Source organism: Petaurus breviceps, unplaced genomic scaffold (assembly GCF_028583685.1).
Source record: "Petaurus breviceps papuanus isolate PSGF00001 unplaced genomic scaffold, PetGlider_PUasm1.0 220, whole genome shotgun sequence".
Classification (NCBI taxonomy): domain Eukaryota; kingdom Metazoa; phylum Chordata; class Mammalia; order Diprotodontia; family Petauridae; genus Petaurus; species Petaurus breviceps.
Genome location: NW_027185876.1, coordinates 14,676,794 through 14,702,492, shown reverse-complemented (window position 1 = coordinate 14,702,492; position 25,699 = coordinate 14,676,794). Strand labels below are relative to the sequence as shown.

The window sequence follows — 25,699 nt, the reverse complement described above, 5'->3', positions numbered from 1 at the left end:
ATGCTCATGCTGGGTCACAAGAGTGGGCAGAAGGATTTAGAGAAAGTGTTCTTTATTTACATTGAGATCCAACCCAGAAATGACTTTAAGAAGTGGGTGAACACATCCTTAACCTACAAACATGGCCCCAGGCCAATAGAGGATGGACCTGGGAGGTCTTGGATCAAATTAAGACTCCCAGGTCTATACTCTGAAGCAAGGGTAGGGAAACAAAAATCCCCATTAAGTTCCCCTCCCCACCCTGGTCATCCCTCACTCCTAGGCTAGAACCAGACAGGCCTATGTGGGCATTATGGTATATAAGGCAGTGTGCGTGACTGACTGCTCTTAAGATCTGTGTTTATTGTATCTTGTTCTAATCCCAAGATCCCACAGGACTAGTCTGCCTATGAGATACAAGGAAGGGTGATGGACCTCCCATGATAAAAGGGAGAAAGAGCTCCTTTTAAAAATGTTGAGGTCAGAGTTTTGGCCTTTAGAAATATGGGGAAAATTAATACCCTAACTAAATGAGATAGAAACCTTGAAGTTTGGCGGCAGATACACCTAAAAAAATACACCTAAAAAACTAACTTAATATGAATGCCTAGCACTAAAAACTGAAGTCAGTTCGACTCATGAAGACATGAGCTGTCTTGAATTAATAACTAAATAATTCTCTCCCCCTCCTCTTTTCTCTCTCTTTCTGAGTGGAAGTTGGCCAAGATATGAACACTCTTAACAAATCACTCTTAACAAATAGAAAGTTTTCACTCAATTATTTCAAGTAGGAAATGAAAGCAAATGAGATACAAGTAAAACACTTGCATGCCTTGAAGTGTTACGTAAATGCTAGGTCTTTAATGGGAAGCATGCTTAGCCCTAGGTCTACAGAGCAGGTGAGCTGATAGTGACTCCATAGGCATAAAGACTGCTATGCCATTCTTAGGCAGAAAACAAAAACTAAACCCAAGGTATTCTTGTCTCCTGGGACACCTGATATCTTTCGGGTATTGATTCCTCTCTTCCACAGGAGATTCAAATAGGGCCTCACTGGGATCTGTGTTGATCTGAAAGGGCATCTCAGAGATCAAGCCAAGCAAACCCAACCCTACAGAGAGACATCTCTGGAAAAATCTGGAGTCGAGAGAGCTCAAGAGGGACAGATTAAACAGAATGTCTTTTGTCTTTCTCTGAGTCAGGTACTAAGATTGAGAAGTTTGACATCTGACCAGGACCTTTTGAGGCTGTCATTGATGCAAATGGATCCTTGCAACAACAAACAACAAAAAAGGGATCCAGCCACTCTTGGGGATCTGATCCTGACTGCTGTTGCTCATGATAAGCTATAAGTCATGCTGTCTGGCTAGTTGAGCACTCCGGGAATATTTCTCTCATTTTGGCTGAGATTCTGCAGATAATTTCTCTTTGGCATTTAGTGGTGAATTCAAATACAAATGCTTCTCCCATAATATTCACCATGAATATTCATCAGGTCCTTTCTTAGATAAATAATAATTACTTGGCAATTGATATGCTGAAAGGGAAAAAGAACACTTGGGGAGAATTAATTCACATTCAAGGCCAAACTTTAAAATGCAGCAAGAATGGTCGAACAGACCACTCCACTCTTAGTCTTTGTCCACAGGAGGAAGATGAGGCTCCAAAGGCTAAAACTCAACATTATGGGTGGCCAACTAACTCATCCATCAGATCAAGGATTTGTTTTTTTTTTCAAATCCAGGAAGTCATTAATGAAATTCTCTATCTGGTACTGGGAACACCATAAATCCTCTCTTCCTGCCCTAAAGGTCCCCTACAGCAGTGCACCCCCAGGCTCCAATCCCTTTGGAGGGCTGGTGGCATCAACTGAGAGGTCAATGCCAATGGGACTGTGTTATAAAAAGTCTTTCCAAGAACCTGGATGGCATCTAGGAGAAACCCAAATCATAATGAATTCTATGCTGTGACCAGTGGTGTTATAACCATGGTCCCAAGTTATCTCAATACTAGATATGAGATATGTGGAATTGGGTCAGATAGTATTACTGTCAAAGAAATATCCTACACCCAATGGTAGGAAGAAAAAAAAATTCCAAATAGTTTCAACAATAGCCTCCAAAAGTTCTTTCCCTTCTCCCCAGCTGGGAGGAAAGAAGGAATGAGAATGTCTACCCCATAATAACAAAAATTCACTTTTCAGTAACACTTCAAAACTTACATATTCTTTGATCTTACAAAGAGCCCTAAGAGCAGCCCACAATCAAGGCTGAGCATGGCCTACTTTGTCCTCTCCTTTTCCCTAGGCATCAGCCCTCCTTCTCAACATGGACTCTGACTTTAAGATGAATTTTTATTTTAAGATACACATCCTTAGAAGGGAACTAAATTTTAAATTCCACCTCCAACCGTTACTGACAGGAGGGTCTATATTATTTCTCTGCCCACTTGTGGCAATAGCTAAGGCTCTAATAATTCACTTGGATTCTGAGCAAGGCCTTCAGGATACAAAATGAAAGAATTCACTGCCAAGTGGAAGCAAGTTACCTTCCTTTCTGCCTCCCCAAACATGTAACAGTGAACAAAGAGTCTGGAGGAAATTTTGTTACTGAAGATTATGCTTTTTTTTTTTTTTACCTTTATCATGAGTCAAAAAATATAAACAAATCAAATGATGATAGATAGTTCCTAGAGGGCAAATGCTATCACAATGGACACATGATAGTATGGATTCTTTGGTTCTATCAAATGCCACTAGAAATAAGTGGGTCATTGATTGGAGCCTGGACGAGATAAGAGTTAGTTTCTCCATATTGATTGTGTATTTGACCTATGTTCACATTTCCCTTAAGGTGTAGCTCTTGGAAGGGGAGGGAGAGGTCTCAAGGTTCCTGCCTTTTCCTGACTCCTTATCTACTTCTTCCCACCTTATAAGACCTAAGGTATGGTAGGCAAGGAAGGGAGGAGCTGCATGCCCCTTCTTCCCTGGTTAGCTTGAGTAACATTAACTAACCATCTGACATCAAGCCAAGGCAGCCAAGCCCAGCTCAGAGCAGGGAGTAGATGGCAAATCAAAAATGTTTCTCTTTGTTTCAACCCCACCCCCTCCCTCCTATACCCCTCCCCAAAGCAATGAATGATGGAATGGGCAAACCCTTGTGGGTCCTTTAGTGTTGAAGCTGCCCCCAGAGCCCCCCATAATCAAGCCCATGAGAGTGGAGCCTGTGAGGTAGGGAGCAGGCTGAGGAGAACCTGGGCCACGGCCACTTGGGTCTGTTGTTGCTGCTGCTGCAGGAGCTGTTGGAGGAGCTGCATCTGGTGGTGGGTGGAAAGTGGGGTCCCGACGCTGGGCAGCTGTGAGGAAGAGGGCAGCAGCATCTTGGGTGAGGCAGTCAGAATGCTCTCCTGGTGGTGGAGTGAGACCTGGAAGAGAACGAATGGGCAACACAGTGAAGAAGAATCACGGGGACACCTGATAATCCTTGGGGCCTCACCATGGCCTTTGCGAACTGAAGTCAATGCCAGCAGAGGACAAGTTTTAGCAGGTTCTACCAGGCCAAAAGGACTTTGCATAGGAACAGACCCTAGCAACAGACCAAGTCTGTTTTCCGAGGACCTAAGTATAGGGTACATCAATTGCCTTCTCACCTTGTAACTTCTTTCAACACCTGGAGTCTTTGAGCCCTGGAACATCTATGTTCTCTTGGGCCCTTTTCTCCCATTAGCAAGTTAGTCAATCAGTCAGTCAATAAACATTTGCTAAGGGTCTACCATGCTCCAGCCACTGTGCTAAGTACTTCGGGGTATGAATAGGGGGGAAAAATAGATAATCCTTGCTCTTAAAGAACTCATAATCTAATTTCTGGGAACCTCCATTTCTAGGGTAGACCTGGGCCAGCAATCCTTTCTTCCCCTTCCCAGTTTGCTTCTGGTTTTCAGGACTTGGTTACTATGCCCCTACATGGTCACCTCCCCCAAACCACAGATACACTTTTCACCTTGTTTTTGTGTTATCTTCCTCCATTAGGATGTAAGTTTCATGAGGGTAGGGACTGTCTTTCTTTTTGCATATGCTTGTAATCTCAGTATACAGTAGATACTCAATACATTCTCATTGCTTTGCTTTACAGAGAAGCTGAGTTTCAAGAGAAAGGCTGAGGAGAATTTTTGGCCATTGCAACCCACAAAAAAGAGAAAAATAAAAAACAGCCCTTGGTCCTATGTGACCCCACTTTTGCTACTATGGTAATGGTAGCAAAGTGTCAGGAAGGAGACAGAGGGTATTAAGAATTGCACAGCTTTTGAAATGTCTGTAAATATTAACTTAGCTGCTGGTGCTCTAAATGTGAGATCTCTGTCCAGTAAGTCAATATACAACAGGAGGAATTGAATCCCATTAATTGAAGTTCTCATTATAAATCAAACCAGAAGAAATAGGAAAGTTACAGCTATGAGAAGATGGCTCACAGGCTCTCCTTGGAGAGGCAGATGAAAGTGTAGGTTTCATTGTTCATCCAAAGGTAATAAGGAACATCATTTCATGGGACAGCTAGCTATTTTGCCTTGCTGTGCTTGTGATAAGAATAAACTTAAAGACTTCCATGAAGAAAGCTACAGCTTTTGAATTCTGTTTCAAAGAATGAGAAAAGTCTACAAAGAAGATGAGAAGACCCTCAAAATCAAATCAATGTTTACCTGGTGATGCAAAGGAGCTAAAGGGCATGATGACCAAAAAGAAAGGTTGGAAAATATAGATCAGGATCAAGAAATGAAAGAAGCCACAGAAACTTCATGCCTATAAATCAGGAATACTTATCCAAGAAGAGAATTTGGAGGGACAGGATGTGTAGTAGCAAGGTCAAATAACATCAGAGAAAGTAAAAATAGTTATATTTTGATAGTTGGGAAATGATTAGTTTGGGAGTCATTTCTGAATAAATTGTCTGTATATAGCAAAACCACCAATTTATTAGAATAAAGTTCAACATCAACACTAAATTAGATGTACAAAGATTAAAAGGTATGGCATATAACTTAAAAAAAAACCAACCCTCCAACCTGGTATAGTTAAAAAAAAACCTTATTATTGCAAAAAAAAAAAAACCCTTTTTATTTTGCTTTTTTATTTTTGGAGGGGGCAAGGAAGGGCAATTGGGGTTAAGCGACTTGCCCAAGGTCACACAGCTAGTAAGTATTAAGTGTCTGAGGCCAGGTTTGAACTCAGGTGCTCCTGACTCCAGGGCTGGTGCTCTATTCACTGTGCCACCTAGCCACCCCATTAACAAAAACAAAAACAAAAAACATTTAAAAAGGAGATGAATAAAGGAATAAACATCAATCCCGGATATACATCTAGAAGAGATCTAGAAGTTTTCTTTAATCCAACTCCCTCATTTTACAAATGAGGAGCCTGAGGTGTAGAGGTTAAATGACATGCCCAAAGTCTTACAGGTAATAAGTGGCAGAATCAGAAATAGAACCTAGGACTTCTGACTCCAAATCCAACACTCTCCCCACCAAAAGGGCCTAGAGAATACATCAGAGAGAAAATACTTGATCTCCTTATCAAACACAGAGATATGATGGCTAAGGCCAACACCAGCTCATAGTTTGGGGATGGCGAAATATTAGAAGCATGTTTATTATAGTTGTTGTTGTTGCTGAGTAGTGTCCAAGTCTTTGTGACCCCATTTGAAGATTTCTTGGTAAAGATACTGGAATGGTTTGCCATTTCCTTTTCCATCTCATTTTACAGATGAGGAAACTGAGGCAAACAGGGTGAAGTGACTTGCCCAGGATCACACAGCTAGTAAGTGTCTGAGGTGGGATTTGAACTCATGGAGATGAATTTTCTTCACTTGAGGCCCTGCACTATCCACTGCACCTTCTAGGTGGATGCCATTGAAACGCATATCGCCTCATAAACCAAAGTGGGATAGAAGTTTATAGAAAACTTGACATGACACTCAATTGAGTCAGATCATCCCAAGAGCATCCAAGGATGAAATTATATGGAAGATAACTTGTAAAGATATTGCATATGAACAGAATTGAATAGGACAAAAAGAGAGGGGCAGTGTGGAAAATTATGTAATATTTTTAGTGACCACCCCAAATTACAAAAAAACCATCCTTTCCACAATAGTAGTTTTTTGGTGTGGTTATATGACTATGAATCAGGGAATATTACAGTCACTAAGGAATCAATGTTTTGGGTTACCCAAAGGCAATATAGAAAGTATAGTAGCCATACTTTAAACTCCATAGCTCAAAACTGCACTAAGCTTTTTGGGATACTTTGCATATAAGAAGTAGCATCAAAAAGACATATGGTTGGAAATGGAGGTGGGCCAGTCACATAGTGAGTGAGGAAGAAAATAGATGGATAAACTTCTATACTTCATCTCTAAGTAAAGTAAGAGACCAAGGGAAAGGTCACCAACATCTCCTCTGTAGAGGATTGATGGGAGGTCTTGGACAAGAATAACATAGTTTGAGAAGGTATGGATGCATTGTAGCATAGACTGTTGGAAACAGGCCCCTTAACGATGAGATCAGATGTGTTAAATTGGTGAAGTATTGGCATGTATGAGTAAGAAGCCAACTTGTACTCTGAGAGCTGTTAATGCTACTCTTTTCACTGATAAATATTCAGAGTGTCCCAGAACAGGAGACAGTGAGAGCTGTCTGACTGTAACTGATTAGGGGCTGGGAAAGAAGGCCTTGTCGGATAAACAACACAGTTGGACAATTATATTTTGACACTTTGACAATCAATCTAGCTCAGTGGGAGACAGATGGCTTATATCACCCAATCTCTTCACTGCTAACCATCTTCCTAATGCTGAGCCATTTCAGGCCATAGACTCATAGAGATAATAGTAAAAAGATACTGGGGTTGGCCATGGCCGCCATTATGGAAACCCATATGGAAAATGGGAGATGGGGTTAGGGAGAAGATGAGTCTGCTTCCGTGGAATACTCTGCTGGATCTGACATATAACTTCAGTATGTTGAGATGGCCCTCCCTGAGCTGGGAAACCAAGCCCAGAGAGATTCATGTAAGGAGGAACTTGGGATTGTTTTTAACATGTAACTGGGGAAAATTTGTTTTTTAAAATAAATAAATGAGCTCATTGGAAAAAAAAATAATTAAAGAGAAAAAAAGAAGGAACCTGGGTCTGCACCCTGAGTTTAAGCCCTAAATATAAAAGGTGAACTGGGATGAGATCTGCTTTGGCTAAAATCAGTTTCCATCTGTTCTTCCACTTCAACTCTCTAATTCTCCCCCCTCTGTATTTTTTTAAAGTTTATTTATTTTTAGTTTTCAACATTCACTTCCATAAATTTTAAATTTTCTCCCCCTCCCTCCCTTCCCCTTTCCAGAAATGGGTATGCAATCTGATATAGGCTCTACATGTCTCCACTTCAATCTTGCTGGATACTTAATGATTTATTAGCTTTTGACCATTTTATTACTCAGTTGAATTGTAGGGAGATGAGTTCTGAGGATGACAGAGGGTTGTGGTGGGAGGTGGGAAGAGCTCTTGGCCACTGTTGGGATGATGGAAGAGGGTGAACCTTTTGCCTACCTTGGTGTCTGTGAGGGAGTCTCCTTCCTTCCCCACTGCATCGAGGTCGGTCACCCCTCGGCTGAATTCTAGGATGTCACTCCCTGGGAGAGGAAGATCTACAGCATCAATGTCAGTCTCCTCTGCAGCAGCTGCAGAGGCCTTCTCAGCTCCAGTCAGTTGGCGGGCTATGGGGACAAGACAGCAGAAGTGAAAGATCACCCCATGGCAAGGCTAACACTGTCATCTTTACTGGTGATTCAATGATAGAATTCTCACCCATCACAGCAGAGGCCAGGCTCAATTCCCAACCAGTGCAACAAACAATTTTGAGAAGCTGCTTGGTGTAGTGCCGAGATACCAAACATACAGCCCACAGGCCCCATGCAGCCCCAAACACTCCCTAGTGTAGTCTGAACCAGATTAAAACGAAATAGTAAAACATTTACAAAATAAGAAATACAATGAAATATGTTGTATTTATTACATAGCCTTTCTCTGTTATATATTCCGAATTCTCTTTCATGTTCTGCTGTGCATATGGCAATGATTTTTTTCTTATTTCATATCTAGGTTTTAGTATTTGTTTATAATGTTTCCTTTTGTTTTCTTATGGTGTATTTAAGTTTAAAATAAATTAATAAAAAATTCAATAAAATATAGGTTATGTTATACTTTAAAACTAAATCAATATGAAGTCCTCAGAGACCCTTATGTAACAGTTAGTGGGCCCCATTACTGCCAGAGTTTGACACCACTGGCACAATGGATAGAGAGCTGGACCTGGATTCGGGAAGACTTGTGTTCAAATCCCAACTCTGATACTTTCTAGCTATGTGACCTTGGGCAAATCACTTAACCTCCCCAAGTTGCAGGTTCTTCATCTCTTTTAAATAAGGGGCTTCACTTAGATGATCCCTAAGGTCTCTTTCTAGTTCTAAATCTATGACCCTAGGAACCTTGCATCTGTACAGCACTAGATACTTTTCAAAGCATGTGTTTCAAGTCAGGTGGTCTTGGAAGGAAGACCTGTGGATTCCACTCAAAAATTCATTTCTGTTTAATACCAGTCATGTCATTCATGGAGACTAAGCCTCTTATACATAAAATGAAGATGCTGGAATAGGGATCACTGTCTCTTCCAACTTTACAAATATAGGTGTAAGCCTCCATATTAGACCCTTTCCTGTTCAGGTTTTGCTACCTAAATGTACTTCTTTCTTGGGTTCATAGGAGCACAGATTTATAGTTAGAATAGAACTAATTCAGAGATCATCAGATTCAATCCCCTCATTTTACAGACAAGGAAACTGAGGTCCACAGACATTAAGTGATTTGTCTAGGGAGTTGAACCTAGGTCTTCCTAATTCCAAGTCCAGTGCACTATTCACTATACCTCAATGCATCTAATGTCAGCCCCCAAGGTCAGTCTCTCTTCAGGTATGGTAGCAACTGGTCAGTTAGTGAGTCTGTGTCTGTGTGAATCTGAGAGTGTCTACAGGTTCTCTTACACAAAACAGGCTAAACCAACATGCCCTAAGCCCCTATGCCCTGGGAATTGAGGACACACCAACAAAGCTGAACCAGACACACAAGTATGAGCTGCTTTTTCCCCTTTCTTTTTACTCTATCTAGAGAACCAGACTTCACCAGTCTGAAGTGTCTGCTTGATAGCACAAAGTGTTCTGTGAATTCTTCTGGTGCAGACCCACAAAGGCCACTGGGGGAAACATGACTGATATTCACAAAGTATTTAAACAGTGTGTCTGGATTTCCTCCCGGCTGCTCCTGGGAACTGTGATGATGAGTCTGTTTGGAGCTTAGGAGGGAGTTTATAGGAAGAGGCAACAGCTGTGGTCAGTTGAGCCCGCCAGAAGGGGCAGACAGCTGCTTCAAAAGCCACTTCCCATGCTGAAAGAGATAGAGCTTGACAAAGAGGATGCTCTCCACAGAGAAAGGGTACATTAATAATAATACTAATTGCTATTTTTGTTTTTTCCATCACCTTCATTTCAAATCTATCCCTTGTCCTACCCCTACCCAGAGAGTTACATCTACCTATATCAAGAGTATATATGCATACACATATATATACATGTGCACATGTATATATGTGCACACACGCATATATGTATGAATATGTATGTAAATGTACATACATGCACATGCGCGTATGTGTTTGTGTTTATATATATACACACATATGCCCTATGTATATTGAGAAATCAAAAAGAACAAACAATACATTCCAACTCACCAGTCCATCAATGAAACCTGAGAGCATATGCAAGGTAGCTCACCCAGGGCCCCAAGAAGGGAAGGAGGTCCATTTTCTTATTCCCAGCACACAACAAATATTTATTGAATTGAATTGAATAGAGTCATGGTCTAGAAGACAGTGTAGGTCACATATACTAGCACAAGATGAATCTATGAGTGGAGTACCACCCTATGGAGATGCCAAGTCCAGGAACATCTTAAGACATTAGAATTACTGCTGGAGAAATTTTGATTTTGAAGAGAAATGGAAGCAACTCCAGATAATACAAGTAAAGATGAAAAGAGATGGAAAACTGCTTCTTGAGGGAAAAGTTAAAGAAATGGAAGTTATCTAGTGTGGAGAAAAGAAGGCCAAGAGGAGACAATGGTTCAGTGAAGTTAAGGTGGGATAGTGAGGTATGTATATAAGAAGAAATATTTATGTGAAGAAGTTTAGGAAGGACGGATGCATGGGTGAAGATTAGAGAAAAAAGAGAGAGAAATAAAGGTAATATTGCCATCAGAGGCCATACAGACAGAAAGAGGATGTAGATGAAGAATATGGGAAACATTATCCAGGTTTTATCTGGAGCTCTCTCTCTGCTGAAATGAAAGAACTTATTTTTAGGATTTTTTTTTTTTTTAGGATTCCTCCTTTAAAAAGTGGAGAAATCAACAAGGAGAAATTTTATTCTGGATCTGATTCTCATTAACAAGAATAAACTGGTTTCTGTTGTCAGATTAATGTGAATTTTGTTTGGGAATAGTCAGAGAAGGTGTGGAATAGGAAGGGGGGAAGTGGGCAATCCCTTTTAGAGTAGGCAGTCATAGATAGGAAAGCTAGGCATGACTTGACAGCCACTCAAGATCCTCCCAAATGGGTTTTCAAAGAGTTCATAGGAAGGAAAGGTACATTCTGTGGGAAGATAGGCATGCCAACATACTGCTGGTGAAGCAGTGAATTGTTCCAACCATCCTGGAAAATAATTTGGAGTGATGATAGAAAATTCAATAAATTGGGTATACTTTTTTTTTTTAAGCAACCGGGGTTACATAACTTGCTCAAGGTTACACAGCCAGTTATTTCTGGGTGTAGTGCTAAGTATCTGAGCCCAGATTTGATCCCCAGGTCATCCCGACACTGGAGCCGGTGCTCTTATTCGCTGTGCTACCTGGACGCCCCAATTGGGGCATATACCTTTGACACAAAAAATACGCCTACTAGGCAATTACCTTGCTGAGGTTAGCTACAGAGATAAAAGTCCCATTAGTATGCAAGCTCATTGAGGGCAGGAACTGTTTGGGGGTTTTTGTCATTAGGTATTCAATAAAGTCTTGCTGCTGATTAAGTGGCTAATTAGGTTCCAGACATGGCACTAATCATGGAAATTAGGACTCATCCTTCACAGTCATTCCTTTGCTGTTTTCCATGTCCTGCCCACTCTGTCCCAAACTTCCTGTCTGTCTGACATCTCCAATAATGCATGTCAGAAAAGAAGCTGCCAGAAAAGAAGTTGGGAGAAAATTCCTAAGCATCACTAGGGGCTACTCTCTAATGACTGTCAAGAATCTAGGTTACCTTTGGGCTATAGTCTGTCAGTTTCTTAATATGAGAAGTATAAGCTTCCAGTGTCTTAGGCTTTATGAAACTCCTTTTACTGCTTTCAGATGACCTCTAAGATGCCTTTTCACCAACAGAGTTCATGACAGGTACAATAACATCCCTAGCTAGTGATAAATCCAGAGCCAGATATCAGGTGGTTTCGTTGTAAGTCTAAGGTTCCTTCCATTGTTGTACAAGGACTAATGTGACTTCACCTGAAGGGCAAGTCATTTCCTCTCTCTGAATCTTGGTTTCTTCATTTGTAAGATGAGATGATTGGCTTAGATGGCCTCCTAAAGATTATCCTGAGAATCTTGAGCTCTTTCCTCCCAAATAATATAATGTTCAGGAAATAATAGCAAGTATTTATATAGCATGCTTTAAGTTTTGCAAAGTGCTTTACAAATATTATCTCATTTGATCCTGTACAACAACCCTGGGAGGTAAGTGATGTTAAAGTGATTTATCTTGGATTACTCAGCCAGTAAGTGTCCAAGGCTGGACTTGAACCCAGGTCTTCCTGATTCCAAGACCAGTGCTCTATCTGCTGTTTCACTTAGACTTGATTTGATCTTGTAATCACAGATTTAGAGTTGGAAGGGACCTTAGTGGCCATTTAATCCAACCCCCTTCATTTTAAAGAGAGGCTAATTAGTCAGTGTCCCAGGTGGGATCTGAACCTAGGACTTCCAAGTCCAGAGCCTTCTTGCCATTCCACAGCACTGCCTCTTCTATTCTCTTGATTGAACAAGATATCACAAAAGGGCCAGGGCCAATGTGTGTGGAGAGAGTTGAGTGAGAAAGAAGACCAAAATTCATGGAAAAATAACTCAGAGCATCTCCTACTGAGAATGGGAAAGAATATGGACTTTGCATCTATTGAACAGCATATTATTACCATAAGTAATAAATCACTTCTAGGCTAAGGAAAAGAAGGATCTGTGCAATAGACTCCCAACTAATGTTCCTGTCCAGTGACTGTGAAGTAACCCTCCCTTCTCTCAGTGGAATGGAGGAAGGAATATGTTGTCAGACGTGGCTTTTTTGTTTTATTTTTTTTATTTATTTTTATTTTTTTTATTGTTTTATTTTGTTTAATTGTCTTTCTTTGAAGTAAGAGAAGGCAAGCTGGGAAGGGATCATTGGTAAATAGCAGTGGCATTCAAATACTTGCACAGCTTGACTGATTAAATATTAATAATTTAAATATTTTAAAAGTAATTTTCTTCTAAAGAGCTTGAGGTCTATCAAATTCCATTCTCTTCCCTCACCCCCCGCATATACATACTCCAAACATGAACAGATTTTATTATTGGGGAATTAAATTTTTAAAAAGATGGTAGAAAAGAAGTGATTTAGACATTTTTGTACAATGCATCTCTATTCTGGACCTTGCACGCTATTGTTGACTAGAGGAGGCTAAGTAGGGCTCCGTGGGGAAATAGGCTAGTACCTTAAACTTTTGTAATGTTACTCTGGTAGAGGAAGAACCATTAACCCATAAGAATCATGGCCATAGTACAGCATGGTGTAAGGTGAACTGGAGTAGCTACATATCCTAGGCCTGAGCTCCAGAAGAACAAATGGGCAGGAAAATATGAAATTCTCCAAATGCAGGAACCATTCTAGGGATGGGAGAGGTGGGGGGAGGAGGGGAGGGTTAAGTCTGAGAGAGGCATATGGGAGAAAGAAAATGTACCAGTATGGGGATGGAGGCCAAAAGGGGGAGAATAGAAAATCCACGAAAGCCATAGACAAAGTCTCCTTTGGGTTTACCATTCTTCTCAACAAAAAGACTTCCTCTGCAAAACAGAGGGACCTATCAGTTCCCAGCAGTGGAGCCTTCCTCCTTAGAAAAAGAAATACTTCATTAAATGAAATAATCTCAAGTGTGGATGCATTAGCTTTCTGCAAAATTGTTCAAGATCTCTGAATCTTAAGGTACTCTGTATGAGAGAATTAAAGCCAATTCAATTTTATTCCATCCAATAAACATTTATTAAGAACTTATTATATGCAAAGAACCATGCTAGGGATTTAGGATAGACAGGCAAAAACAAGGTCTTCCCTGGAGAAGCAAAGCTATAAATACATGTTGGCTACTAAGGAACTCCATTGACTGCCCTGGGCTTGTAATCTGAATGCTTGGCCTCTACCACTGGGTGGCCTTGTAAGCAATAACCTTAGAATTTAAAAGAACCCTCCAATCTTCTCATTTTAGAGGTGAGGAAACTGATACACAAAATGAGTAAATGACTCACTCAAACTGATGGGGTGCTTGAGTGCCTGTCCTTGAACCCCAGTTTGTAACATCACAGCAGTTTGCAAAATCACATTTCTCCCTAGCCTCAAATCTCCCCAGCCTCAGAGCATTTTCTTTGCCCCTTCCCCCTGCTAGTACTCTGCCTAGCAACCATTGATGAAATGTTTATCTCCCCTTAGTATAATAACCAGCTGAACCCATGAATCCTTTACTGGATATCTTTAAGTCCCATTATTCACATCCTGTATCCCTCATTAGCCTGGGACATATGCATACCTAACATCCATCTTGTCAAACAGGACATTGATGGGTTGCAGAATGGGCATTTCTCAGTCAGCCTTGACCGCTAGCTGACTTAGTGACATTTCAAGCCTAAAACCATACCTCCAGGTAGCCCCCCCTTGGGCTATTTCCCAGTGAATTATGGGCAATACACCTTTGCAGTTGATATTAAAAGTGCATGTTCCTTTAAGAACTGAACACTCCTTAACTCCTCCCTAATCCCATCCTTACTCACCTAGTTAGCATAATTGGCACAGTTATACTATGGATTAGTCTATAAAACTTTAACTCTATCCCTTTAAGGTTGCAGGTTCCCTAAGAACTCACGCCTGCTATACAGTGTAACAATAAAATTTTACCAACTTGACTCAGAATGCTTGAGCCTGTGAATTCATTCCAGACTGCCCACTGAGGGACTCTGGTCATTAGGGTCCCTCAAATACCTATCCTCCCTCACCAAAACAATCATCACATAGCATCAAAGCCAGACCTAGGATTCAAGACAATCAGTTTTTATTAAACATCTATTTAGAATATAGTCCACACTGTGCTAGGCACTTGGGATAGATACAAAGACAAAAAAAGGAAGTAGTCCCTGTTCTCAAGGATACAGCTTGTAAACAGCCAAGTAGGAATCACACACACGTTAAATACATAAAAATCAAATACAAAGTAATTTTGGGGAGGCACCAACAAGAAACATCAGGAAAAGTTTCTTGTCCGAGGTAGTTGTCAGGCCAAACCTTGGATGGAGTTGGGGTACCAAGAACTAAAGCAAAGTAAGGAAGGAGAGCAGAATACCTCGATCTGCAAAAAGAAAATGGAGCCCTAGGTACAGGAAGCATCAGGAGGGTCAATTTGCCTGGACTGTGGAATGAGTGAGGAAGGATGGGTAAGTAGTGTCATGGAAAGAGCACAGGTCTTGGAGTCAGAAAGACCTGATTTCAAATCCTAGCTCAGACATTAGCTGTGCGATCCTGGGCAAGACTTGTATTTGCCATTTGCCTTAGTTTCCGCATCTATAGAAGGAAGATAATAATAGCAGTCATCGCCCAGTATTGTGAGGTGAAAAATGAGACATTTATACAGCAATCTGCAAACTTTAAAGCACCATACAAATATTAGCTATTGTTATTATTTTGTTGTTGTTGATCAGTCATTACAGGCATGTCTGACTCTTTGTGACCCCATTTGGGGTTTTCTTGGCAAAGATACTGGAGTGGTTTGCCATTTATTTCTTCCTCTAATTATTATTATTATTATTATTAGAGTATAAATTTCTTCAGAGCAGAGACTGTGTCTTACCTTAGGCTTTCAATCCACCCAGTGTCTACCCAGCATTTAAACATGTGTTTGGTGAATTATAAAGAACACTTGGATTTGGGAGTCAGGGGGACCCCAGGTTTAGAGCTGGAAGGCAACTCAAACTTAATTTGGCCCAGACTCCTTGTTTTACAAATAAAGTAACTGAGGCCCAGAGAGGCTATATAAAGGTAGCAGAGGGTAGAGGAAGAATTCAAACTCAGGTCTTCTGACTTAAAAATTCAGCACACTTTCTACCAAACTATAGTGCCTTGCCAGCCTAGAACTCAGGTCTTCTGTCTCCCTCTATGTTCCATGTGTTTTCCATCATGCCACCTGCTTCTTAGTTTTATTGCCCAACAGAATATGTTCTAAATGCTCATTTCAAAATGGGAGATCAGTTAATGGTCCCCAACTCCTTTACTGTGGTAGAATGGTGGCCTTCCAGACCACAGCTCTGACAGCCCTTCCACACTATCGGGAACTCTATTCCAGCTGAATAGTCTTAATTTCCACCGAAACATTGTATAGCCGATGTTTTGAGTTCCCTGTAAAAAGATGTTTTATATTAAATCAACAATTTCTATTTAGGTATTATGAAATAAGTAGTGAACCCTATCTGGTCTGGGCAGATGTTTCCACATGTGGAAGTTAGGTGTTGATTATCTCTCTATCTCTGTAATCTAGCATCATCATCACAGTTTGCATGAAATACTGTTTAGATTACACAGGGGTGGGGAATCTTCGATCTCAAGGCCACATGTAGCCTTCTAGGTCCTTGGGTGTGGCTTTTTGACTGAGTCCAAGTTTCACAGAACAAATACTTATATTAAAGGGATTTGTTCTGTGAAGTTTGGATTTTGTCAAAGGACCACACTTGAGGACCTACAGGGCCACATGTGGCCTCACAGGTTCCCCACCCCTGGTTTAGAACTTCCCTGAACATGAAGACCTATAAGACATAAATTAAACAGAAAATGGTCCCTATCTCCAACATGACAATCTAAGAAAATGAATTAATTTCTAAGGTCTTTTTCTTCTAGTTAATAAATAAAAGCAATGATATTATTATTATTATTAGCTTTTTGGAGGGGCAATTGGGGTGAAGTGACTTGCCCAAGGTAACACGGCTAGTTTTGTGTTAAGTGTCTGAGGCCAGATTTGAACTCAGGTCCTCCTGACTCCAGGGCCAGTGCTCTATTTACTGTGTCACCTATGCACCCCTCAGACAATTCTATTTTGTTGGTCAGTTATTCCATTCTTCTTCAACATTATTCTCCATCTCCCCAATTCTCCCTCTATCTTACTGCAGAGATGCCACAACCAAGAATTACAATCATCTTCTTATCTGCACAAGAACCTCTGATATCTCTTCCTTTTCCACCAGAGGCTCAGCTTGGTTTCTACTGCAAGAACACAGTGTTTCCCCCAGGAGAAGTTCATCACGGAATTCTCATTCTCATCACCTTCTCAGCTCCCTCAATGGCCTCTCTCCCCTTTGGAGGGCTGGAGGCAGAGCAGTAAACTCCTCCCAAAGCCTTCCTTTATAGAAGGACCCGAACTTTCCAGGTAACGTTATTTTCCATCAGCTGCTGTGCCTAGCTCCAGAGTCATGCCCCAGGTGCTCAGCACCTTATAGTAGGCAATTAATGTTGACTGACTATTAACTTTATCTGCCAGACCAGTGTCACCAACAGTATTCCTCAGTCCTGACCTGTACCCGGTTCTATCCCACTATTATCTTGTAATACTAATAATTATAGCTAGCATTTATATAGAACTTCAAGGTTTACAAAGAGCTGTACATATGCTGTCTTATTTGATAAAACAACCCTGTACGGTAGAGACCATTATTATTCCCCTTTTATGGATGAAGAAACTGACGCTGAGTGAAGTTAAAATGACTTGCCCAGGGCCTAATGAGTATCTGAGGTAGGATTTGAACTCAGGCCTTCTGCCTCCAAGTCCAGGGCTCTTATCCACTGCACTTCCTAGAGGCCTCTTGTAAAGAAAAGGCTGAACCTTCCTAGCTCATAGTATCTGAGAACTGAAAGGGACCTTGGAGTTTATCAAGTCCCAAGATCTCATTTCACACATGAGGAAATCATGGTTCCTGGGTTAATTAACTTGCTCAGAGTCAAGGGGCAAGATAGAATAAGTGGAAGAGACAAGATTTGAATTTGGCTTAAATTCCAAATCCAGAACTCTTCCATTATTTTGTGATGTTTCCTAACCTTCAACATATCCCACCATGAATATTCTTAGCCTCCCCAGCTAGGGTCTACTCACTTCTATTCTAATTTCCACTTTTTTTTTTTTTTTGCTGGGAGGGAGATGGTTTCAAAAGTACTTATCAGATGGGGGCAGCTAGGTGGCACAGTGAATAGAGCACTAGTCTTGGAGTCAGGGGGACCTGAGTTCAAATCTGGCCTCAGACACTTAACACTTACTAGCTGTGTGACCTTGGGCAAGTCAACCCCAACTGCCCTGCCATCCCCCCTCCAAAAAGACCAAAAAAAATTACTTCTCAGGGGAAAAGATTACCCCTGGCAATATTCATCTCCATAGAAAATACTTTCTTCCTTCCTCCTCTCCCACTGGTACTTATGCTGTATGAATCTTGTTTGTACATAGTTGTTTTACATGATGGCTCTCTCATTAGATTGTAAGCTCCTTGAGGGCAGGGACTATTTTTGGCCATTCTTTGCACCCCAAGCTCTTAGCACAATGCTTGGGACACAGTAGGCACCTAATAAATACTTTTTCCCTTGACTATAATAATAATAATAGTTTAGCTTTCCCCCTTTTCTCCAGTCCGGCCAGCTCCTCTTCCCCCCCCCCTTTTTTTTTTTTTTAAAAAGCAATCGGGGTTAAGTAACTTGCTCAAGGTTACATGGCCAGTTATTTCTGGGTGTGGTGCTGAGTATCTGAACCTGGATTTGATCCAGGTCATCCCGACACTGGAGCCGGTGCTCTTACTTGCTGAGCCACCTGGCCGCCCCTAAGCAATTGGGGTTAAGTAACTTGCTCAAGGTTACGGGGCCAGGTGTTTCTGGGTGGGTGCTAAGTGTCTGAGCCCGGGATTCGATCTCCAGGTCTTCTCAACACTGGAGCCGGTGCTCTTACTCGCTGTGCTACCTGGCCGCCCCAAGCTCCTCTTCCCTTAACTGCTCTCCAGAGAGTCCAAGTCTTCAAAGGGTTCCTCTACTCATGCAATCCCACCTACTGGGAACAATTTGAAGCCTTAGAGATCAAATCAAAGTTTTTCATATATTCTGTGTTAATATTAATGGAGCCTGGTGATCAAATACACAGCCTTGGGGTACTGGGTCCATTCCTTTTAAACTAAGAGATGGCATTTTGGGGGAGACAACTTCCTAGCTTTTCTTTTTTTTCCTTTCCAGTTTGCATTTTTCCTTGTCTGGGAATAAATTCTGCATAGTTGACAATGGTGATGGGTAGGACTGAATGCTGAGAAGGGCCAACTCTAGTTCTCTACCAACAAGGCTACCACAGGGAGAAGGTGTCACCCTTGAAGATATATGAACACTCAGGAAAAAAGATGAGTCACCATCAATCTTTTCCCATATGCATGTGATTGTGAAACCCAATCTCTATGGTCAAGAAAGAAGCAAATCAGCTTTAATTCTTAACTGAATACAGCAGCTTGTTGTGTGTGGGTCTATTATTTTTGAGAGGCAATGTGACATATTGAAAGTCAGAGAATCTGTGTTGTACCAATTACTTTTGACCTTGGGAAAGTTACTTGCCCCCAGGCCTGGGGTTCAGTAGGGGTATCCAAGCTAAGCCTGGTGTCAACATTATGAGGACCCCCAGAACAGGTGGCTGCAAGACTTCCAAAGAAGGGGCAAGCTAGTCCAAGGCAGAAACTCTATGCAGATTTTCCCATGTCAATCAGTCTTGGCATCTGTCCTGGGAGTGGATACTACCACTGAGCCTATGGATACCTAGTCTCAAAAAAAAAAATCCCCCCACAAGATCAAAACCAAAAAAAAGTTGTTAGATTCTCAGAGCTTCTGTTGAGTAAAAATACTTATAATACCTATTTCTCACAAGGTGGTTATGAAGCTCAGATAAGATGATACATAAACCATTTCATAACCACAAAATTCCACATGAATGCCAAATATTAACTTTGATATGAAGCTTGTTAGATAGCATGGTGGGTGGAGTATTGCAAGTCTGGAAAGATCTGAGTGTGGATCCAGCCTCACTCATTTATTAGCAGTGTGGCTCTGAGTAAAACACTCTTAGCCTTAGTTTTCCCATCTGTAAAATGGGAACCATTATCACAGAGTCTCTGTGAGGATTAAATGAGATAATTAAAATGAAATAAAGTATGTAAAGTACATTGCAAGCCTTTAAAGGGCTACATAAATGCTAACTGTTATAATTATCACTATGAGGTCCTCATATTCTGATACACGAATATAAGCAATCTGCCAAATTAATATGGGTTGCAAACCTCCCCTTCCCCTAATCTACAACCCTTCACTCTTAGATTATACAGCTTATAAAATAAGAAAAATATATAAATGTATATGTGTATATATATATGTACACACACATATGCATACAAATATAGATACAGATATCTATGTCTATGTCTATCTAAATATGTCTATGTCTATGTCTATGTCTAAGTCTAAGTCTAAGTCTATGTCTATGTTTATGTCTATGTCTATGTCTATGTCTATGCATAATCAGTCTTCCTGATTCCTGGATAAGGGTATAAGGCCATGTGCAAGACTATCTCATATAAAACTTTCTATTTTCTAAGTCCCTTAAGACATTTGGTCTGGCCATTTCATGCCCTCCTTAAAAGCTTTTAGAGGTTTCCTGTTGCCTCTAGAACAAACCATAAGATCCTTAGCTTGGCATAGTTAAGGTCCTCCATGTGTTGGGCCCTGCCAATCTCTCTAGTCTTATCTTAGTCCCTTCATACATTCAACTGGTCCATACCAATTGGTCTACTAGCTGTAGCCCAAATTTGACATTCCTTTCCCCACTTCATGCAAGCTATCCTCTGTGACTGAAATGAACTGATTTTCCTCATCCCAGTCGCTAAACCTGTATTTTCTTTCAAGTCTCATCTCAGGTACCACACCCTCTCTGAAGCCCTCGCTGATGGATACTCCATCTCTCTTTGAATTATCTGGTGTTTACCCAGCTGTGTGTATCTGTATCCCTCCACCCCATGCCCTAGAAAGTAAGCTCCTTAAGGAAAGGGACTATTTCTTTCTGCCTTTGTATCTCCCACTTGTATTCCAATGCCTTGCATTGAGCAGGCCCTTAGTACATATTTGCTCAAGTAAATTTGTCCTCATAGCACTTCTAAGAAACAGGAAGTATATGTCAATAACCCATTTTACAAGAATGGGGATGAAAAGGCTCTGAAAATGCAAGTGATTGTTCACAAAAGTCACCCTTGCAAGGGAGAGGCAGAAATGAGAATCAGAGTCTGATTCCTGCCAATCTGGCTAAGTGACCCCGGACAGTTTACTTAGCCTTGGTCTTCTGTTTCTTCATCTGTAGAACAAGGGGCTTGGACTAGAAAGTCTCTTAAGGTCCCTTTCAGAGTTCTGCAGCTATGATCTACTCAGTTGTTATTCAGTCTTGTCTGACTCTTTGTGATCCCATTTGTAATTTTCTTGGCAGAGATACTAGAGTGGTTTGCCAGTTCCTTCTCCAGCTCATTTTATAGATGAGGAAACTGAGGTAAACAGAATTGAGTGACTGACCCAGGGTCACACAACTAGTATCTACAGCCATATTTGAACTCAGGAGAATGAGTCCTCCTGACTCTGGGCCCAGTGCTCTATCCACAGCTATTTAGAGTAGTAGATTGAAGTGGGATCTGGATAAACCAAAAATCTTCACCTTTAGCAAAAATAACTCCAATCTAGCTCATTTAACTCTGTGCCTGATCCAGTCTCATCCCCATCCCCATCATCATAACTAGCACCAAATGTCTATTGAATGTCTAGAGTTTGTGGGGTGATGTGGCTATAAAAAGGTCTCTAATCTTGAAGAAATTTATGACTTAATTGGACTTATCCACAACAAGAATAAAAGCTCCAGGAGGCTAGGACCTTTTTTTTCCACTTTGTCTTTGCTCATGGAAAGTGCTTGCTAAATGTCATTTCTTTTCATGGCTTCCACCATCCCCCTCAAAAAAAACCTCATGGTGGCCAAGTAAGCTCATCCTGAAGGAGGTAGGAGGGCTCTATTCTGGTTCTTGGGGGAACCTGAGGTCTCTGGGAGTCAAATTGAAGAACCGCCATCATGTGCTCCCACTGGAGTACCTGGTGGGTCCTGCTAGGTCCAGACAACAATGGGCTTGGTAGAGCTACATTAGTTAGAAACAGAAAAGACTGCTTAGGGAAGCTTAAATGCATGTTGTGGCTGGCCTTGGGGTCAGGATGGCAGAACTGTTCACATTTACTCATTCCATGGGGCACATTATTTAGAAGCATAACAGGCCTCACTTTCAGGAAGTTAATAATATCCTGATATTCAGCTTAAAACATCTTAGCTTGATTTTTCTTTAAACTCTTAAGATTTTAGTTCGGTCTCTGTTGTCACACTTTGATTTATTCTTTGATGCTTTCAAACTATAAAGGTTCAAACACATTACAAATTCTCCATTCCCTGTGTACCTTCTGGCCCACCCTTGAATGTGGGCAAGCTCGGTCTGTCTCTAGCAAATGGAGAGAAAGGAAGGAAGAGAGGGCCCAATGGACCAGCTTCCTCATTCTCTACTCTGGCACTGCATGATCTAAACCAACTACACTACAGCCCTGATGAGCAATTCCATTTTCCCCATTGGGGGGAATTTCCTCCCTTCCCATCAGCTGCTTTGCTCAGTTTTGATCCTTTGTCATTTCTTGCCTGTACTAGGTACCCTTTGGCTGCCACCTTCTAACCTCCCACTTTTCAGCTTCTTTTTGTATGTTGTCTTCTCCTATTAGATTGTAAGCTCCTTGAGGGCAGGAACTGTCTTTTCCTTATTTGTACCTCCAGTGCTTACCTAAGAGCCTGACACATAGTAGGCCCTTAAAATGAATGCTTAATGACTATTATTGATTATGTGCTTGAGGAAGACAAGAGAAAAACCAAAAGAAAGATGGAAGCCAAATGGTCTTCCAATGACCTTCTTGTCATTGCACCAGAGAGAGTTGCCCACCCAAGTGGTAGATAGGAATCAGAAACCTCTGGCACATAAATCCATCACAGTTAGCACAGATGTGCCTGCAATCTGGCCACCTGCTATATCTAGGCCAAATTCCACTCACTCTTTACTTCACTCTCCCACCAACTGTTTGCAGGTAGCCAAGTCTCCTTCACTAGAAACAATGTCCAGAGGAACTGCCCTGACTGGTGGTTACCTCGGTGACCCACTATGTTTAATCCTGGGTCCAGGGCCTTAACTCCCAGGGCCACTTCACAGAGAAGTGTAATTGGTCAGTCAGCATGAATGAACACTTTGCATTTGTATCAGATACTGAAGAAAGTCCCTCCCCTCAAGGAGCTCACCTTCTTAAAGTGGACACTCCATGTCCTCCAAGTTCTGGCCCCCTCTTCCAGGTCCAATCAATTCTGTCACTGCTCTTAGAAAGGGCGTGTCAGTCTATCCCAAGGTGGCTCCACTCACCATCCCTTAACTTTTAAATCCCAGCCATCCCTCCCGGGCCAAGATGCTCCTCTAGGTCAAATATAAGTGCCCTGGGGCAGAGACTGTCTAAATTTGTTTCTTTGAATAGCAAGTGCTTAATCAGTGCTCCTTCCTGCATTCATTTCCCAGAATAGCAGAATCACACAATTAGCTGATCTCCCTCGGGACAATCAGTCCAGCTTTTAACTACCCCTACCATAACAGCCTCACCAAGGGGACATGTTTAGCCTGGGATGAAGCATTTCCAAAGAGGGGGAACTTGTTAGTTCGAAGGTAGTTTCACATGTTGGGAGTGTTGGCTTCTAACCACTCCTTTTGGTTCTGGTGACTAACCTAGGTACATACTCTTGGTTGTGATACAATTATGACATATCTATTAAATTTCACCTTTAATAGACAATGGAATCAGTGTCCTTTGTGGATCCTGACTTTATTACCCAGTGAGGATGAGGCCACTGTTAGCATAGCAGATAAGAATGCACAGTGCCAGGCCTGGAGTTGAGAAAGACCTGAGTTCAAATCCTACCTCAGGCATTAATTAGTTGTATGATCCTGGACTAGTAGCTTGACCTGACCTCTCTTTGCATCAGCTTCCTCAATTGTAAAATGGGTATAGTAACAGCACCTACCTCCCTGGGTTAATGTGAGGGTCAAATGAAATAATGTTTGCATGTTATGTATGTATCAAATTAGATAACATTGTAAAAGCACTATGTGCTTGGGGCACATGGTAGGTGCTTTCCCTATGGTAGCCATAACTCCCTGCTTTGTTTTTATCTATAAGTCTACCACCTTTATCTAAATCATTGATTGGAATATCAAACAGCACAGGCTAGAAATTATACTAGAAATTACTTCCTAGCTACCATGATACTATTAACCTTCACTCTTGTGGTCTGCCTATCAACCAGTTCTGAGGTCACATAAAATCTATGATCATCTAATTTATATTTTTTCTGTTTTTTTCATCATAATAGATATTTATAAAGGCTTGTTTATTATATATATATATATACACACGTATATACATATATATATATATATTTATAAAGGTTTAAACTCTAACTATGGCATTCCCTCTAATTTACCAGATCGTGACCAATATGCTATCAATTTGTGATCCTCAATTACTTTTCTCCATGTTCAATAACTTCTTTAATAATAAATGTTGGAGCCTTTTTCCTTACTCCTCAGAATAAAGGGAAGGGAAGAATAAGAATTTATTAAGTGTCTACTAAGTTCCAGGAATTGTGCTAAGAGCTTTATGAATATTCTCTTACTTGGTCCTCACAATAACCCTCAGAGGTAGGTATTATTGTTATTTCCATTTTACAGTTGAGGAAACTGAGGCAGAAAGCAGTTAAGTTGACTTGCCCAAGGTCATACAGCTAGTAAGTACCTGATGGTGGATTTGAATTCATGTCTTCCTGACTTCAGGCCAAGACTTCTTCCACCAACAATTTAAAACAATAAATTCTAGAATTTGTTAACCACAGCTCAATGAAGTAATAGTTGGAAATTACAGAGAAATTACAGTTTTCAGGTTTCTTAAAATCAAATTTAAAAAGGCTTTTGAACTGAAATGCCTTGGGTTTGAACTCTGCAAATTCCAAAGTGTTTTCTAGTAATTTATTTCCATATTCAACTGAGTATTTGTTTTATCTTGGAATATAAAAATAAAACTTTTTTTACAACCAAGGGAAACAAATTGTTGGGATCAGTCCAACCACTTTACACCACAGTAGCTTGGAAGTGGAACATCCTGACCTCCAGGCAGTCACGAATGTCATTCACCATCCTCTGCCCTGAGGCAGTGAATAAATGAAAGCTGGCCACGTTTCCCCTCAGAGAGGCAGGAGTCCCCTGATCTAAGATCATGAGACTGAAAAAGAGATGTGGTCTTGGAGGTCATCTCGTCCAACCTCCCATTTACATTTTGTAGATGAGTAAATTGAGACTCAGATAGAGGAAGGGGTTTCTCTAGTGGCAAACTGTACAGCTGCAAGGACAAGTGGGATGGTTAGGACTGTGGGGCAGGGTGGCAATGGCAGTCCCAAAGAAGGATTGCTCCCTGGAAGGGATTCTGATTGTTCAGCTGTGAAAAAAGTGAGTTACTAAATCACTTGCATGGCTCATTCCGTGCCTGACCAGGCTTGAATACCCATGCCGGCATTCACAGAGGTGGCAGAGGAGGGGGAGGAGCAGCCTACCTGGATCCCCAGAGTTATCACTGTTCTTTTCACTCTCTCCATCCTCCTGTCCATCTGCATTCTGTTGTGTGTGCTGTAGGCTCAGCTTGTGGCACACCTCGAAGGCTTGGCCCACCGTCCGCACAATCCGCATAGCTTGACTCTAGGAGACAGAGGAGAAGAACAAGTGAAGAAGGGGGAGACCCCATAGCTCAGTCACAATGGTGGGGAAAAGGCAAAGTGGGAAAGGGCTCACTGGCAGAAGTGAGAGAAACTAACAAGAAAGACAAACACTAACAAAGACCTGACTGTCCATGGTCAAAGGTCCATTTGTTTCACATCATGGAAATACCCAAGATACATGTGTGGTCATAAAAAAGAATTAAAAAAAGAGAGAACTAAAAAAGAGAGGAAGGAAGGAAGGTAGGAAGGAAGGAAGGAAGGGAGGGAGGGAGGGAGAGAGGAAGGGAAGGAAGGGATAGAAGGGAAGGGAGAAAGAGAGAAAGAGAGGAAGGAAGGAAGGAAGGAAGGAAGGAAGGAAGGAAGGAAGGAAGG

At 41.3% G+C, this 25,699-nt stretch overlaps 1 protein-coding gene across 4 annotated transcripts in view; it reads right to left on the bottom strand.

Moving 5' to 3' along the window:
* Positions 1-25,699, bottom strand: part of NOS1AP (nitric oxide synthase 1 adaptor protein) — a 401,227-nt gene that overhangs the window by 40,432 nt on the left and 335,096 nt on the right. For all 4 annotated transcript variants that reach the window (XM_069094646.1, XM_069094650.1, XM_069094647.1 and 1 more), the window contains exons 6-8: positions 25,166-25,307; positions 7,572-7,738; positions 3,232-3,402 (exon numbers count right to left, since the gene is read on the bottom strand). In XM_069094646.1, the coding sequence (XP_068950747.1) occupies positions 3,232-3,402; positions 7,572-7,738; positions 25,166-25,307 (480 nt within the window). The remainder of the gene's footprint in view (positions 1-3,231; positions 3,403-7,571; positions 7,739-25,165; positions 25,308-25,699) is intronic.